This window comes from Corvus cornix, chromosome 27, assembly GCF_000738735.6.
Source record: "Corvus cornix cornix isolate S_Up_H32 chromosome 27, ASM73873v5, whole genome shotgun sequence".
In the NCBI taxonomy this organism is placed as follows: domain Eukaryota; kingdom Metazoa; phylum Chordata; class Aves; order Passeriformes; family Corvidae; genus Corvus; species Corvus cornix.
In genome coordinates, this window is record NC_046355.1 from 4,744,331 (window position 1) to 4,760,021 (window position 15,691).

At 59.2% G+C, this 15,691-nt stretch overlaps 1 protein-coding gene across 3 annotated transcripts; it reads right to left on the bottom strand.

Moving 5' to 3' along the window:
* Nucleotides 1-4,700: 4,700 nt before the first annotated feature.
* Nucleotides 4,701-15,676, bottom strand: MFAP2 (microfibril associated protein 2). Of its 3 annotated transcripts, none has more exons than XM_039565764.1 (9): nucleotides 15,348-15,676; nucleotides 9,600-9,687; nucleotides 6,464-6,550; nucleotides 6,030-6,056; nucleotides 5,865-5,951; nucleotides 5,622-5,663; nucleotides 5,404-5,491; nucleotides 5,226-5,299; nucleotides 4,701-4,978 (listed from the first exon to the last, which is right to left on the bottom strand). In XM_039565764.1, exons 2-9 carry the CDS (start codon nucleotides 9,634-9,636, stop codon nucleotides 4,875-4,877), a joined length of 546 nt encoding a protein of 181 aa, XP_039421698.1. In that variant the 5' UTR covers nucleotides 9,637-9,687; nucleotides 15,348-15,676; the 3' UTR covers nucleotides 4,701-4,874. The 3 variants fall into 3 exon arrangements, with proteins under 3 accessions (XP_039421698.1, XP_039421697.1, XP_039421699.1); XM_039565763.1 differs by lacking the exon at nucleotides 15,348-15,676 and adding an exon at nucleotides 14,117-14,391; XM_039565765.1 differs by lacking the exon at nucleotides 15,348-15,676 and adding an exon at nucleotides 14,000-14,106.
* Nucleotides 15,677-15,691: the final 15 nt, after the last annotated feature.

Sequence of the window (15,691 nt, forward strand, 5' to 3'; positions counted from 1 at the left end):
GGACAGGCTGTAGGTGAGTGACACCCTATAGACGGGGGAAACACCCCACAGACAGGCGATGGGGGCTGCGGGCACAGGCTGTGGGGGGAGACGCACCCTATAGGTGAGAGATACACACTATATAGGAGAGGTACGCCCTATATAGGAGAGATACACCCTATAGGTGAGAGATACACCCTATATAGGAGAGGTACACCCTATATAGGAGAGATACACACTATATAGGAGAGGTACACCCTATAGGTGAGAGATACACCCTATAGGTGAGAGATACACACTATATACGAGAGATACACCCTATAGGTGAGAGATACACACTATATAGGAGAGATACGCCCTATATAGGAGAGATACACCCTATAGGTGAGAGATACACCCTATAGGTGAGAGATACACACTATATAGGAGAGGTACACCCTATAGGTGAGAGATACACCCTATAGGTGAGAGGTACACACTATATAGGAGAGGTACGCCCTATAGGTGAGAGATACACACTATAGGTGAGAGATACACCCTATATAGGAGAGGTACACCCTATAGGTGAGAGATACACACTATATAGGAGAGGTACACCCTATAGGTGAGAGATACACCCTATAGGTGAGAGATACACACTATATACGAGAGATACACCCTATAGGTGAGAGATACACACTATATAGGAGAGGTACGCCCTATAGGTGAGAGATACACCCTATAGGTGAGAGATACACACTATATACGAGAGATACACCCTATAGGTGAGAGATACACACTATATAGGAGAGATACGCCCTATATAGGAGAGATACACCCTATAGGTGAGAGGTACACCCTATAGGTGAGAGATACACACTATATAGGAGAGGTACACCCTATAGGTGAGAGATACACACTATATAGGAGAGGTACACCCTATAGGTGAGAGATACACCCTATAGGTGAGAGATACACACTATATACGAGAGATACACCCTATAGGTGAGAGATACACACTATATAGGAGAGGTACGCCCTATAGGTGAGAGATACACCCTATAGGTGAGAGATACACACTATATACGAGAGATACACCCTATAGGTGAGAGATACACACTATATAGGAGAGGTACACCCTATAGGTGAGAGATACACCCTATAGGTGAGAGATACACACTATATACGAGAGATACACCCTATAGGTGAGAGATACACACTATATAGGAGAGGTACACCCTATAGGTGAGAGATACACCCTATAGGTGAGAGATACACCCTATAGGTGAGAGATACACACTATATAGGAGAGGTACACCCTATATAGGAGAGGTACACCCTATAGGTGAGAGGCACACCCTATAGGTGAGAGGTACACCCTATAGATGAGAGGTACACCCTATATAGGAGAGATACACCCTATAGGTGAGAGATACACCCTAGATACGAGAGATACACCCTATAGATGAGAGGTACACCCTATAGGTGAGAGGCACACCCTATAGGTGAGAGGCACACCCTATAGATGAGAGGTACACCCTATATACGAGAGGGACACCCTATAGGTGAGAGGTACACCCTATAGATGAGAGGTACACCCTATATACGAGAGGGACACCCTATAGGTGAGAGGTACACCCTATATACAAGACATACACCCTATATAGGAGAGGGACATCCTATAAATGAGAGCTGCACCCTATGTGCGAGAGGTACACCCTGTATACAAGAGGTACACCCTATAGATGAGACATACACCCTATAGACGAGAGGTACACCCTGTAGACAACATGCAGGCAATGTAAGGGATACACCCTATAGATGAGAGGTGTACCCTATGTACAGGAGATACAGGGTGTGTATCCCTATACACGGGGGCTGCACCCTATACGTGAGGAACACACCCTGCGTACAAGTGGCGCGCTTTGTATGTGGGATACACCCTATAGGCAAGGGCTGCACCCTATAGCCGAGAGCTGCACCCTATGGATGAGAGCTGCACCCTATGGATGAGAGCTGCACACCGTATACAAGAGATGCACCCTACAGATGAGAGATGCACCCTATACACAAGAGATGCACGCTGCAGACCAGCTCTGCACCCTATATAAAAACGCAGCACCCCATACACGAGAACTAAATCCCATATACAAGACATACACCCTATATGAGCTACACACCACACACAAGAGCTCTATGCTACATCTCAGAGCTGCCCTATATCCGAGAGCTGCCCCTATATCCGAGAGCTGCCCCTATATCCGAGACCTGCCCCTATATCCGAGAGCTGCCCCTATATCCGAGAGCTGCCCCTATATCCGAGAGCTGCCCCTATATCCGAGAGCTGCCCCTATATCCGAGACCTGCCCCTATATCCGAGAGCTGCCCCTATATCCGAGAGCTGTCCCCTATATCCGAGAGCTGCCCCTATATCCGAGAGCTGCCCCTATATCTGACAGCTGCCCCTATATCCGAGACCTGCCCCTATATCTGACAGCTGCCCCTATATCCGAGACCTGCCCCTATATCCGAGACCTGCCCCTATATCCGAGAGCTGCCCCTATATCTGAGACCTGCCCCTATATCTGAGACCTGCCCCTATATCTGACAGCTGCCCCTATATCCGAGACCTGCCCCTATATCTGAGACCTGCCCCTATATCCGAGACCTGCCCCCTATATCCGAGACCTGCCCCCTATATCCGAGAGCTGCCCCTATATCCGAGAGCTGCCCCTATATCCGAGACCTGCCCCTATATCTGACAGCTGCCCCTATATCTGAGACCTGCCCCCTATATCCGAGACCTGCTCCTATATCCGAGAGCTGCCCCTATATCCGAGAGCTGCCCCTATATCCGAGAGCTGCCCCCTATATCTGAGAGCTGCCCTATATCTGAGAGCTGCCCCTATATCCGAGACCTGCTCCTATATCCGAGACCTGCCCCTATATCCGAGAGCTGCCCCTATATCCGAGAGCTGCCCCTATATCCGAGACCTGCCCCTATATCCGAGAGCTGTCCCTATATCCGAGACCTGCCCCTATATCCGAGAGCTGCCCCTATATCCGAGACCTGCCCCTATATCTGAGACCTGCCCCTATATCTGAGAGCTGCCCCTATATCCGAGAGCTGCCCCTATATCCGAGAGCTGCCCCTATATCCGAGACCTGCCCCTATATCCGAGAGCTGCCCCTATATCCGAGAGCTGCCCCTATATCCGAGAGCTGCCCCTATATCCGAGAGCTGCCCCTATATCCGAGACCTGCCCCTATATCCGAGACCTGCCCCTATATCGAGAGCTGCCCCTATATCTGAGACCTGCCCCTATATCCGAGAGCTGCCCTATATCCGAGACCTGCCCCTATATCCGAGAGCTGCCCCTATATCCGAGACCTGCCCCTATATCCGAGAGCTGCCCTATATCCGAGACCTGCCCCTATATCCGAGAGCTGCCCCTATATCCGAGACCTGCCCCTATATCCGAGAGCTGCCCCTATATCTGAGACCTGCCCCTATATCCGAGAGCTGCCCCTATATCCGAGACCTGCCCCTATATCCGAGAGCTGCCCCTATATCCGAGACCTGCCCCTATATCCGAGAGCTGCCCCTATATCCGAGACCTGCCCCTATATCCGAGAGCTGTCCCTATATCCGAGACTGCCCCTATATCCGAGAGCTGCCCCTATATCCGAGACTGCCCCTATATCTGAGACCTGCCCCTATATCTGAGAGCTGCCCCTATATCCGAGAGCTGCCCCTATATCCGAGACCTGCCCCTATATCCGAGACTGCCCCTATATCCGAGAGCTGCCCCTATATCTGAGACTGCCCCTATATCCGAGAGCTGCCCCTATATCGAGACCTGCCCCTATATCTGAGAGCTGCCCCTATATCCGAGACTGCCCCTATATCCGAGACCTGTCCCTATATCCGAGACCTGCCCCTATATCCGAGAGCTGCCCCTATATCCGAGAGCTGTCCCCTATATCGAGAGCTGCCCCTATATCCGAGAGCTGCCCCTATATCCGAGACTGCCCTATATCCGAGAGCTGCCCCTATATCTGAGACCTGCCCCTATATCCGAGACCTGCCCCTATATCTGAGAGCTGCCCCTATATCCGAGACCTGCCCCTATATCCGAGAGCTGCCCCTATATCCGAGAGCTGCCCTACAGAATTTCCCATAAAGACCTGCAGAAACCCCCCAAACCCCTACAGCGCACCCTGTTTCTTCCACATGGAGCACGCCCCAACCCCTCCCCTTTCTATAGGGGACCCTAAACACTGCGAGACCCCACTCACAACACTTTCTATAGGGGACCTGCGCCCTAAACACTGAGACCCCAGCAGAGACCCGCTGGCCACCCTTCTATAGGGGAACTGTTTAACACCCAAAGCCGGCCCCAAAGCCCCCCCAAACCCCGTCACTGTCTATGAGTGACTCAGACCTTACCCCAAACATTTCCATACCGCGCTTCTTTCTATGGGACCCGCCCCACGCTGAGCCCCCGCATCCCCACAACCGCCCCAAATCGGCCATTTTACACCCCAAACCCCCCTACACCCCCAAAGCATCGCAACCCCCGTGCGCAGGGCTGGGAATTGTTCAAATCACCAGGAACCCCCCCAAAACGTGGGAATAACCCCAAAGAAAGGAGCCGGGAGCCGCAGGGCCCCTCCCGCTGTCCGCGGGATCCTCGGCGCAGGAACCGGGGCCCGCCGCGGGACAAAGGGATTCACAGAAATAATAAACCCCCCTGTTTTAATTATTATGTGCACAAAACCCAGAAATTCTGGGATTTCGGGAAGCTGCTCGTTCATGCACGGGATCTCCAGCGGCGCGGGGGCGGGTCCGGAGCGGGAGAAGGGGCCGGGAAGGGGCCGGGAAGGGGCCGGGATCCCGGGATCGCCGGCGGGGCTCAGCAGCCGCCGCAGCTGCGGGCGCAGGACGCGCCCACGGTCTGGCACAGGCCGCTCGTGGCCATCACGCCGCACTTGGAGAACTTGTCCCGGCACAGGTCGGCTGCGGGAAGCGAGGAATTCTATCCCGGGATGCCGGGAAAAGGCGGCGGGAGCAGCGGGGGAACCCCGCCCCACTGCGGTCCCCCATCGCGGGTGGGTTCCCCCACTGTGGTTCCCCCGCCCCGCCCCAAAAGGCGATCCCGCTTTGCTCGGTTCGGCCCAGCGGGATTTCCGCCCCCCAAAACCGTGGGGAAAGGGGAGGGGTGCGGATGGGGACGGCCCCGGGGCCTCGGGGTGCCCCCGCTCACCTCGCAGCAGCTCTTCGTGGGCGCACACGGTGCGGACGCAGATCTCCTTGTTGATGACGTAAACCCGGCGGAGGCTGGGATTTTTTTTGGGATAGAAAGGACGGGGATGTAAAGCAGAGGGGTTCCCGGAGTCCCGGGGGGGTCCGGGACAGGGGGATGTTCCCCGCTCCTCACGCACCTGTAGAAGCAGATCTCGTTCAGGCACTGCTTGCAGGGCTTGTGCACGGAGTAGAGCCGGGTGCAGGGGTACTGCTCCTCCCGGCAGTCTGCGGGAAGAACGGCAACGGGGAATTCCCGGGAATTCCGGGCGCCCCGGGGTTCCCCCGCCCCGATTGTCCCGGCTCCAGAGGGGGGACGGAGCCAACCACGGGGATATGGAATGGGATCAGCACTCACCGAGCGGCCCCGGCTCCGTGGGCTCCGTCTCGGGAACCGCAGCTGAGGGGGCACAAGGGAGGGAATTTCGGGATGGGGCGGAAGGATCTGCCTGCCCTTTCCCTGGATTTTAGGCCTGGAGCTTCCTTGGCACCCAGGAACTGCTCCGGGGGGAGCACAGCGGGGCTGGGGAGGGACGGAGACGCCCCAGCCCGGGGACTGGGGGTCTGGGGGGCTGTCACCCACCCTGGGCCTGTCACCCACCTGGGGTCGGGGCCGGCACGGTTTCCTGCTGGGATTGCTGCTGGGATTGGTACCGGAACTGCTCCTCCGGGGCTCGGGGGGTGACATCTGCAAGGACACACCCAGTGCAGGGACACCCCAAAATCCCGATCCCCCCCCCCCAGCATCCCCCAGGGAAACACTCACCGTGGTAGTCGTAGTAATCCTGAATTTCTGGGGGATAAAACAGAGCAGGCTGAGGATGGGTCTAGGGAGGAAACTCATCCCCGGGGTGCGGGAAATGAGATCCCTGGAATTTTGTGGTGGTGGGAGCAATGGGAAAACTGCCTCCAGCCATTCCAGGGATGAGCCTGGGCCACTTCGCACCAGGTGGGGTTTTGAGATGAACGAAGCTTTAATAAGGAATCGGGTAAAGGTTTAATAAAGAATTGGCAGTGAGAGGAGAGAGAGGAGATGGGAAGTCTGGGAATTCCAGGGGCGGGAGGAAAAGGACCGAGCAAAGAGGACTGGAGCAAAAAGAGGGATCAGAGCGATGGGTGTTCGGCCAGGGAAAGCAAAAGCTGAGGGAAGGAAGGCGGGGAGAGAAGGGGGCGAGGAGTTCCCCAGTTCAGGGCTCTCACCTGCCTGCTGGTCATACTGGGAATACTGGACCGGCTCGGGATAGGTGATCCCCTCGAAGCGGCTGTACTGTCCCTGCGCCAGGAGCACTGCGGGGCACGGGGAGGGGCGTCAGCAGCGGGGCCCCGACACCCCCGGCCCGGGATCCGGGGTTCCCATCATCCCCAATCCACCGACACCCCCGGCCCGGGATCCGGGGTTCCCTGTCCATCATCCCCCAATCCCACCGACACCCCCGGCCCGGGATCCGGGGTTCCCTGTCCATCATCCCCAATCCCACCGACACCCCGGCCCGGGATCCGGGGTTCCCTGTCCATCATTCCCCAATCCCACCGACACCCCCGGCCCGGGATCCGGGGTTCCCTGTCCATCATCCCCAATCCCACCGACACCCCGGCCCGGGATCCGGGGTTCCCTGTCCATCATTCCCCAATCCCACCGACACCCCCGGCCCGGGATCCGGGGTTCCCATCATTCCCCAATCCCACCGACACCCCCGGCCCGGGATCCGGGGTTCCCTGTCCATCATCCCCCAATCCCACCGACACCCCGGCCCGGGATCCGGGGTTCCCTGTCCATCATTCCCCAATCCCACCGACACCCCCGGCCGGGATCCGGGGTTCCCTGTCCATCATTCCCCAATCCCACCGACACCCCCGGCCCGGGATCCGGGTTCCCTGTCCATCATTCCCCAATCCCACCGACACCCCCGGCCCGGGATCCGGGGTTCCCTGTCCATCATTCCCCAATCCCACACCGACACCCCGGCCCGGGATCCGGGGTTCCCTGTCCATCATCCCCAATCCACCGACACCCCGGCCCGGGATCCGGGGTTCCCTGTCCATCATCCCCAATCCCACCGACACCCCGGCCCGGGATCCGGGGTTCCCTGTCCATCATTCCCCAATCCCACCGACACCCCGGCCCGGGATCCGGGGTTCCCTGTCCATCATTCCCCAATCCCACCGACACCCCCGGCCCGGGATCCGGGGTTCCCTGTCCATCATTCCCCAATCCCACCGACACCCCCGGCCCGGGATCCGGGGTTCCCTGTCCATCATTCCCCAATCCCACGACACCCCCCCCGGCCCGGGATCCGGGGTTCCCTGTCCATCATCCCCCAATCCCACCGACACCCCCGGCCCGGGATCCGGGGTTCCCTGTCCATCATCCCCCAATCCCACCGACACCCCGGCCCGGATCCGGGGTTCCCTGTCCATCATCCCCAATCCCACGACACCCCCAGCCCGGGATCCGGGGTTCCCTGTCCATCATCCCCAATCCCATCCCACCGACACCCCCGGCCCGGGATTTGGGATTCCCGGCTCCCATCATCCCCCAGTCCCATCCCTCTGTCCTCGGGGCCGCGCGGCCCCAGGAGAGCGGGAATTGGGATGCTCTGGGATGGAGGATCAGCCCCACCCCGGGGTCCTGCAGCATCCAGGTGTCGCTGGAGGTGATCCCAGAGGATCCCGGACACCACGACCCCGCTGGCCCCCGGGATGCTCCAGCCCCCTGTATCCCCTTGGAGCTCATCCGGAGGAAAATGGGATCCAGGGGGGAAACAGGATCCAGGGGGGAAATGGGATCCAGGGGAAAACGGGATCCAGGGGGGAAACAGGATCCAGGGGGGAAACGGGATCCAGGGGGAAACGGGATCCAGGGGAAAATGGGATCCAGGGGGGAAATGGGATCCAGGGGGAAAACGGGATCCAGGGGAAAATGGGATCCAGGGGGGAAATGGGATCCAGGGGGAAACGGGATCCAGGGGGGAAAAGGGATCCAAGGGAAAATGGGATCCAAGGGGGGAAATGGGATCCAGGGGAAAACGGGATCCAGGGGGGAAATGGGATCCAGGGGGGAAATGGGATCCAGGGGAAAACGGGATCCAGGGGGAAACGGGATCCAGGGGGGAAAAGGGATCCAAGGGAAAATGGGATCCAAGGGGAAACGGGATCCAGGGGGGAAATGGGATCCAGGGGGGAAATGGGATCCAGGGGGAAATGGGCTTCAAATCCAGCGTGGAGGAGTGAAGGGATCCAAATTCTTGGGAAGGGGGGAACAGATCAGCCCCATCCCCGGGATGCGGCTCCATCCTCTGTATCCCGGAGACGGGAGCATCCCTGGGCCGGGAATGCTGCCGGGATTGGGATTTGAGGCTCCGGCCCCTCTCCCTCGGCCTCGCCTCCGTAATGTTTTCCACGTGTCCTCCAGCCTTTGTGTGGAGCCGGTTTCACCCGAGCTTTTCCTGGCTCCGGCTCCGTCCCCTCCCTCCTCGTTTCCATCCCGCCCTTGCCAACCCCCGGGGGGTTATAAATATCATTTTCCTGGATTTTGTCCCGGTTTTGGGCCACCTCCGTGTCCCCACAGCGGGAGGGATTCGCTTGGTGCCTCGTGCCCCCCCGGCGCAGAGCCACTCCCAGCCTGAGGAGGGATTTTGGGTGGATTTTGGGGAAAAACAGGCAATGAGGGATGGTGCAGCCGCCCAAAAATCTCTGGGAGTTGCGGCCACCTCCTGCTCATCCCTCAAATGATGCTTTGGGACCAAAAATCAACACTTTGCACCCTAAAAATGGATTTTTGGAGGCTTTGGTCCCCAAAATGAGACTCTGGAAGGTAAAAATGAGGCTTTGGGCTAAAAAATGGGTGTTTGGGTCCGTAGACAAAACTTTGGCCTCTAAATCCGAGGCTTTGGACCTTCAAAACCAAACTCTGGGCCTTAAAAATGAGGCTCTGGGCACTTAAGAGGAGGCTTTAGACCTCAAAAGGGCGTTTGGGACTTAGAGATGAGGATTTGTACCATAAAAATGAGGTTTTCAACCACACAATCAAAGCTTTGGGCTCAAAAAATGAAGATTTAGGACCTAAGAGTGAAGTTTTGGGACCTAAAATGAGGCTTTGGGCCACAAAAATGAAGATTTGGGACCTACAAATGAACTTTTGGGATGTAAAAATGAGGCTTTAGGACGTAAAAACGAGGTTCTTAGCTCTAAAAATGGGGGTTTGGCCCTGGAAATGAGGGTTTGGAGACTCCAGATGCGTCTTGGGGTTTAAAAATTAGGGAAAATGGTAAAAATGGAGCTGGGAAATGCGGATTTGGATGATTGAAACGGTCCCGGGGGGCTCGGGGGCACTCACCTGGCAGGCACAGCACGAAGAGCCCCGTCGCTCTCATCCTGATGGAATGATGGAGAGGGAGCGCGGGCCGGGATGCAGCCGGAGGAGTCTGGATGTGGGAACAGAGGGAATTCAGAGGGAATTCAGGGGGAGGGGACTGACGGGGACACTCCCCCCACTGCCTCCCCTGAGATGCCCCCGGGAGTTGGCTCTAAAAAAATCCTCTCCCCCCCCGAACCCTCAAATATCAAGAAACTTCCTCAAAAAAGGCCTCCCGCTGGCTCCCAGGGGATCTGCAAGGACCAAGCCCTGGAATATCCCGCGGGCAGAGCAGGGAGGAGAAACGCCGGGAAGTCGGGATCGCTCCGGGGTGTCGGGATCGCTCCGGAGTGTCGGGATCACTCTGGGATGTCGGGATCAGTCCCGGGAGGTCGGGATCGCTCCGGGATGTCGGGATCAGTCCCAGGGTGTCGGGATCGCTCCGGAGTGTCGGGATCAGTCCCAGGGTGTCGGGATCAGTCCCAGGGTGTCGGGATCACTATGGGTTGCCGGGATTGCTCCCGGGATGTCGGAACAGTCCAGGGAGGTCGGGATCACTCTGGGATGTCGGGATCACTCCCGGGGTGTTGGGATCACTCTGGGATGTCGGGATCGCTCCCGGGGTGTCGGGATCGCTCTGGGATGTGGGAGGAGAGGGCTGGATCCCCCCAAGCGGAGCTTTGGGGCTCCTTTCCCGAGGTTTCCAATTCCTTGGGAAAGGAGTTGCTTTGGGGAAATGCTGCGTTTGCTCGGGCGTCCCCTAAATCCAAAGGAATGTGGGGATTTGAGGAGAGAACCGCGGATTTTGAGAGGAATCCCGCGGGCTTTGGCGGCCTCGGGCGCTCGCGGCTTCCCGGCGTTTTCCAAGTGTGCTTTTCCCGGCGGGAAGAGGAGCCAGGGCCGGTGAGCCGGGCAGGAATTCCGGCCGCCCTTCCCCCTCATCCCCGGCCAGCTCCGGGGGGGGGAAAAGAGAAATTCCCCCCGAAACTCCTCTGGAATCCAAGGGAAGGGGTTTGAGGATGAATCCCGCCTGCATTCCCGGCGCTCGAACCGGGCGATCCTCTCCGGGGAAACTGAGGTACGGGGGAGAGGAACCCTTTTGGAATCTCATCCCTGGGGGGCGGGAACACCAACCCCCCGTGCCGGGAGCGATTCCCGCCCCAGATCCCGGGGGAACGCGGCTCCAGCCCCGGGCACTCGGGAAGGGTCAGTGGGACCGGCCGCAGCAGCTCCAGGTGTGGGATCTCCCAGGGATCCCATCCTGCACCAGCTCCGGGTGTGGGATCTCCCAGGGATCCCATCCTGCGCCATCTCCAGGTGTGGGATCTCCCAGGGATCCCATCCTGCACCTTCCAGGGATCCCATTCTGTGCCAGCTCCAGGTGTGGGATCTCCCAGGGATCCCATCCTATCCCTTCCAGGGATCCCATCCTGCACCAGCTCCAGGTGTGGGATCTCCCAGGGATCCCATCCCGTCCCTTCCAGGGATCCCATCCTGCACCTTTCCAGGGATCCCATCCTGCACCAGCTCCAGGTGTGGGATCTCCCAGGGATCCCATCCCGCACCCTCCAGGGATCCCATCCCATGCCATCACCAAAGTTGCATTTTCCAGCCACCAAAGGCACCTTCCAGGGACCTTGTCCTGCACCAACTCCATGGATCTCTCCCCAAAATCCTTCCGGCCGCCTCATCCTCTCCAACACCATCCCAGCACCTTCAGGGACCTTGTCCTGCAGCCCCCCTGGAACAAAGCCCCTTCCCCACCACAGCTCATCCCGTAGGAATCTCGTCCTCCCCATTCCCAGGACTGGAGCAGCAGGAGATGTTCCAGACCCTTCCCAGCTGTGGGAAATCCGTGGAGTCGGTCCCTGCCTGAGCTGGGATCACCAGGCTCAGCCCCGGCCGTTCCTCGGGGGGACGGGTCCCGTCCGCTTCCACGGCCCAGGATGCTCCAGACACAGATTGAGCCCGGGGCTGGAAGAGTCCCGGGATAAAAGGGGATCGGGGCGGGGGGGGGAGGATGAGCGGGATCAGCGGCGCCTCGAAGGCTTTGCTGAGCCCGAGGGCCACGGGCAGAGCTTGGATCTGGGAGAGCACCTGGATCCTGGCCTGGGATGGGTGGATGGATGGACACAGGGAGGGATGGATGGATGGATGGATGGAGGGATGGATGGATGATGGATGGATGGATGGATGGATGGATGGATGGATGGAGGGATGGATGGATGGATGGATGGATGGATGGATGGACGGATGGATGGATGGATGGATGGATGGATGGATGGACACAGGGATGGATGGATGGATGGATGGATGGAGGGATGGATGATGGATGGATGGATGGATGGATGGATGGATGGATGGAGGGATGATGGATGGATGGATGGATGGATGATGGAGGGATGGATGGATGGATGGATGGAGGGATGGATGGATGATGGATGGAGGGATGGATGGATGGAGGGATGGATGCAGATGGATGGATGGATGGAGGGATGGATGGATGGATGGAGGGAGGGATGGATGGATGGATGGATGGAGGGATGGATGGATGGATGGATGGATGGATGGATGGAGGGATGGATGGATGGATGGATGGATGATGGAGGGATGGATGGATGGATGGATGGAGGGATGGATGGACGGAGGGATGGATGGAGGGATGGATGGATGGATGGATGGATGGACGGATGGATGGACACAGGGATGGATGGATGGATGGATGGATGGATGGATGGATGGATGGACGGATGGATGGAGGGATGGAGGGATGGATGGATGGAGGGAGGGGTGGATGGATGGATGGAGGGAGGGATGGATGGATGGATGGATGGATGGATGGACACAGGGAGGGAGGGATGGATGGAGGGATGGAGGGAGGGATGGATGGATGGATGGATGGATGGATGGATGGATGGAGGGATGGATGGATGGATGGAGGGATGGATGGATGGAAGGAAGGACACAGGGATGGATGGATGGACGGACAGACAGACGGACACCACCTTCGCAGCCATCCCCCGCCGTCCTCCCGCCCTCCCAAGGACACGGCTCCGGACTCGCCTCCCTGCCAGCCCCTTTTCCAGCCTGCGCAGCTTCTTCCCGAGCTCCGCTCCCCTGAAACTCCCCCCAGCCCTTGGCCGGAGCTCGCGGGCTTTGGCCGCGGCACGGGGACAGTCCGGTCACGTCTGCCCCGACGGCGACGCCAGCGGCTGCTCCCGGCCGAGACCCCCGGAGCGCCGCCGGCGGCCCCGCGAGGTCCCCGCGGTGTCCCCACGGTGTCCCCACGGTGTCCCACGGTGTCCCCGCGATGTCCCCACCGGTGTCCCCGCGCTGTCCCCACGGTGTCCCCACGGTGTCCCCACGGTGTCCCCACGGTGTCCCCGCGGTGTCCCCACGGTGTCCCCACCGTGTCCCCACGGTGTCCCCCCGGGGTCCCCACGGTGTCCCCACGGTGTCCCCGCGATGTCCCCACGGTGTCCCCACGGTGTCCCCACCGTGTCCCCACCGCGTCCCCCTTCACCCCAACGCCACCGAGGAGGGATGAAGCCGCCCCCAGCCCCGTCCCCCCCCGCTCCGGCCGCTCCCCCTTCCCAAACTCCGCTCCCTCGGCGCAGGGGTCCGGCGGCTCCGACCGCGCCAGATGTTTTTGCAACTGCACATCTGGGAACAATCAACCCCGCAGCAAGAACACCACAGTCCCTTTCATTCTGCTAAACCCCACCTTCCCCCAGCCTTTCCCCCCTCCCCCAGCTTTTTTTCTTTTTTTTTTTCCCATTTTCCTTTTCTTTTCTTTTTTTTCTTCCCCCTTTTTTTTTTTTCCCTTTAAGCCCTCCCGTCGCCAGAGAGTGGGAGAACAAAGGGAATATTAAAGGATTCCAATTTTTTTTGGCCCCCGACCAGAGGTGAAGAACTCGGTGCCCCCATCCCCGTTTTCACACATCACCTTTCCCTCAGGGGCCCGTCCCCCAAAATAAATCGGGATAAAAGATCCCTTTTCTGCCATCTCTTTCCAGGACGGAAAATAAAAAAAAAAAAACAAACCCCAAAACCAAACAAACCCCGGGCTTCCTCCAGGCTTTGGGGTATTTTTAGGCTTTTTGGAAGTGGTTAAAAATCTCCAGCAACTGTCAGGCCTCAAAGAAGGGCCCCCCTCCCCCCGCGGCTGCCGTTCCCTCAGCACCCCCAAAACCAAGGGGGGCTTTGGCTTTTTGAGGTTAAAAAGTTGAAAACAGCTTTTTTTTCCCAGCTCCCAGCCGCTGGAAGTTTTAAGGTGGTTTCACAAAGCCCCGAAATGGGGGCTCAGCCCCGTTTGCTGCCGGGGGGGGGATGGCCCCCGGAATTCCCGGGATTTAGGGGGGTTTCCCTCGCCCGCTCCTTACCAGTTAGTGCCGGCTCTGCCCTCGCCCGCCGCCGCGCTCTCCTCTCTCCGCTTCCCCAAAACTCTTGCAATGAGAGTCAAAAAAAACCCCAAAAAACCCAAAAAAACCACCTCCTACCTCCAGCACGGGGGATCCGCTGGGTCCTAAAGCCACACCTGAGCCGGCCCCTTCCTCCTCCCGCGCTGCGGGGAGGGGGAAAGCCGGGAATAACCCCAAGCGCCCATCGGGGAGAACGCGCCGCTGCCGTGGGCGCCGCCGGCGGGGCTGGGCTGTTGTTTTTGGGGTTTTTTTTCTCCCGGTGGGATGAGTTTTAAACCCTTGGAAAAGCGAGCAGGGAGGAGGATCCCGCGCGGCTCCCGCACGGAGCGGGCCGGGGCTGGTGCTGCCGGAGGGAGGGAGGGAAGGAGCAGCTCGGAGCATTTTTCTGGGAGGAAAAAAAACCAAACCAACCCCATCACCCCCAAAATCTGGGATGCTGGGATCTCATCACCCCTCCCGATGCAGGCCCTGCGCTGGCCGCTCCCGCTCCCCCCCAGCAGCGAGGATGCTGCAGCCCCGGCATGGAGCGGGAAAAAGGACCCAAATCCCGCTTTTCCCACCCAAACTGGAGCTGCTGGAGGCTCCGCAGCCCCCGGGGCCCCCTTTTCCCCGCTCCCGGCGCGTTCCGGGGGATCCCGGCGGGATGGGGATGATCCCCAAACCCCCCGAGCTCGGCACAGAGCCAGAGCCGGAGGCGGGGGACGAATGCGGCGGGTTTGGGGTGAAAACCCAGCAAAGGAGCACAGGGAGGGCGCGGGGGAGGGAGGAGGTCTCTGGAGACGGGAACGGGGCAGAGCGGAGGAGGTCGGGCTCGCTCCCGTGGGGTTGGATCCCAGCCAGCCCGCGCTGGGTTGCGCCGCGGGCTGAGCACCAGGACAGGGCCCGGGAGCTGCAAAACCCAGGAAAAAGCGGATTTTCCGAGCAGGACGAGAGGCGGCCGGGGCTGGAAGGGGCTGCCAGCTCCTCTCCAGCCTGGTTTGCCAGGCTGAGGGATGGATAAAACCGTCCAAAGCACCCCAAAACCACCTCAGCTGCTCCCACCAAGCTCCAGCGTTACCCTCACGCCAGCCCTGCCAGCCTCCACCCAGGGGCAGGAGCTGCCTGTCAATCGTTAAATCAAATCAAATTAAATTAAATGACACCCTCCCGCCCCATCCGAGGGGAAGCGGCTCCTGGGTGCTTTTGCTTTGAAAACCGCCAAGAACGGGCAAAACCCCGCGAGGGCTGTGCGAGCGTGGAGGGATTGTGCGGCTCGGGAAGCCTGGGTTAACAACTGCAGCCTTGGCCGGGCCTGCAGGAAACCTCTTACCTCTGCTTGTGCCTCATTTCCTGATCTAATCCCCAGCTCCCGGAGGGCAGAGAGGCGCCGCCGGCGCTCGGAGGGGGTTCAGACTTTCCATGGAAGCAAATCCCTGCAGGAACCAGCCCGGGATCCCGCAGGCAGCTGGAAAAGCCGGGCAGGGGGTGCGGGCAGCACAGTCCCCCCCGCCGGGGGAGCCGCTGCTCGTCTCCGTCTCCCGCCTTCCCCAGGCCTTGGCCAGGACACCTGGGCTTTTCCAGCGATTACTGTTGTTTTCTAGGAAATTCCAGCTGGAGAGAGGCTCTCCAGCTCGGTTCGGGCTGCAGGAATCCCGGCGGTGTCATCCCTGGCTC

Bases quoted from the DNA above. Each gene is read 5' to 3' on its own strand.
- MFAP2 (XM_039565764.1), bottom strand. From the start codon at position 9,636: ATGAGAGCGACGGGGCTCTTCGTGCTGTGCCTGCCAG. The intron at 6,551-9,599 runs GTGAGTGCCCCC...CGTGCCCCGCAG, and splicing joins CTTCGTGCTGTGCCTGCCAG to TGCTCCTGGCGCAGGGACAG. The intron at 4,979-5,225 runs GTGAGCGGGGGC...CGCTTCCCGCAG, and splicing joins CCACGAAGAGCTGCTGCGAG to CCGACCTGTGCCGGGACAAG.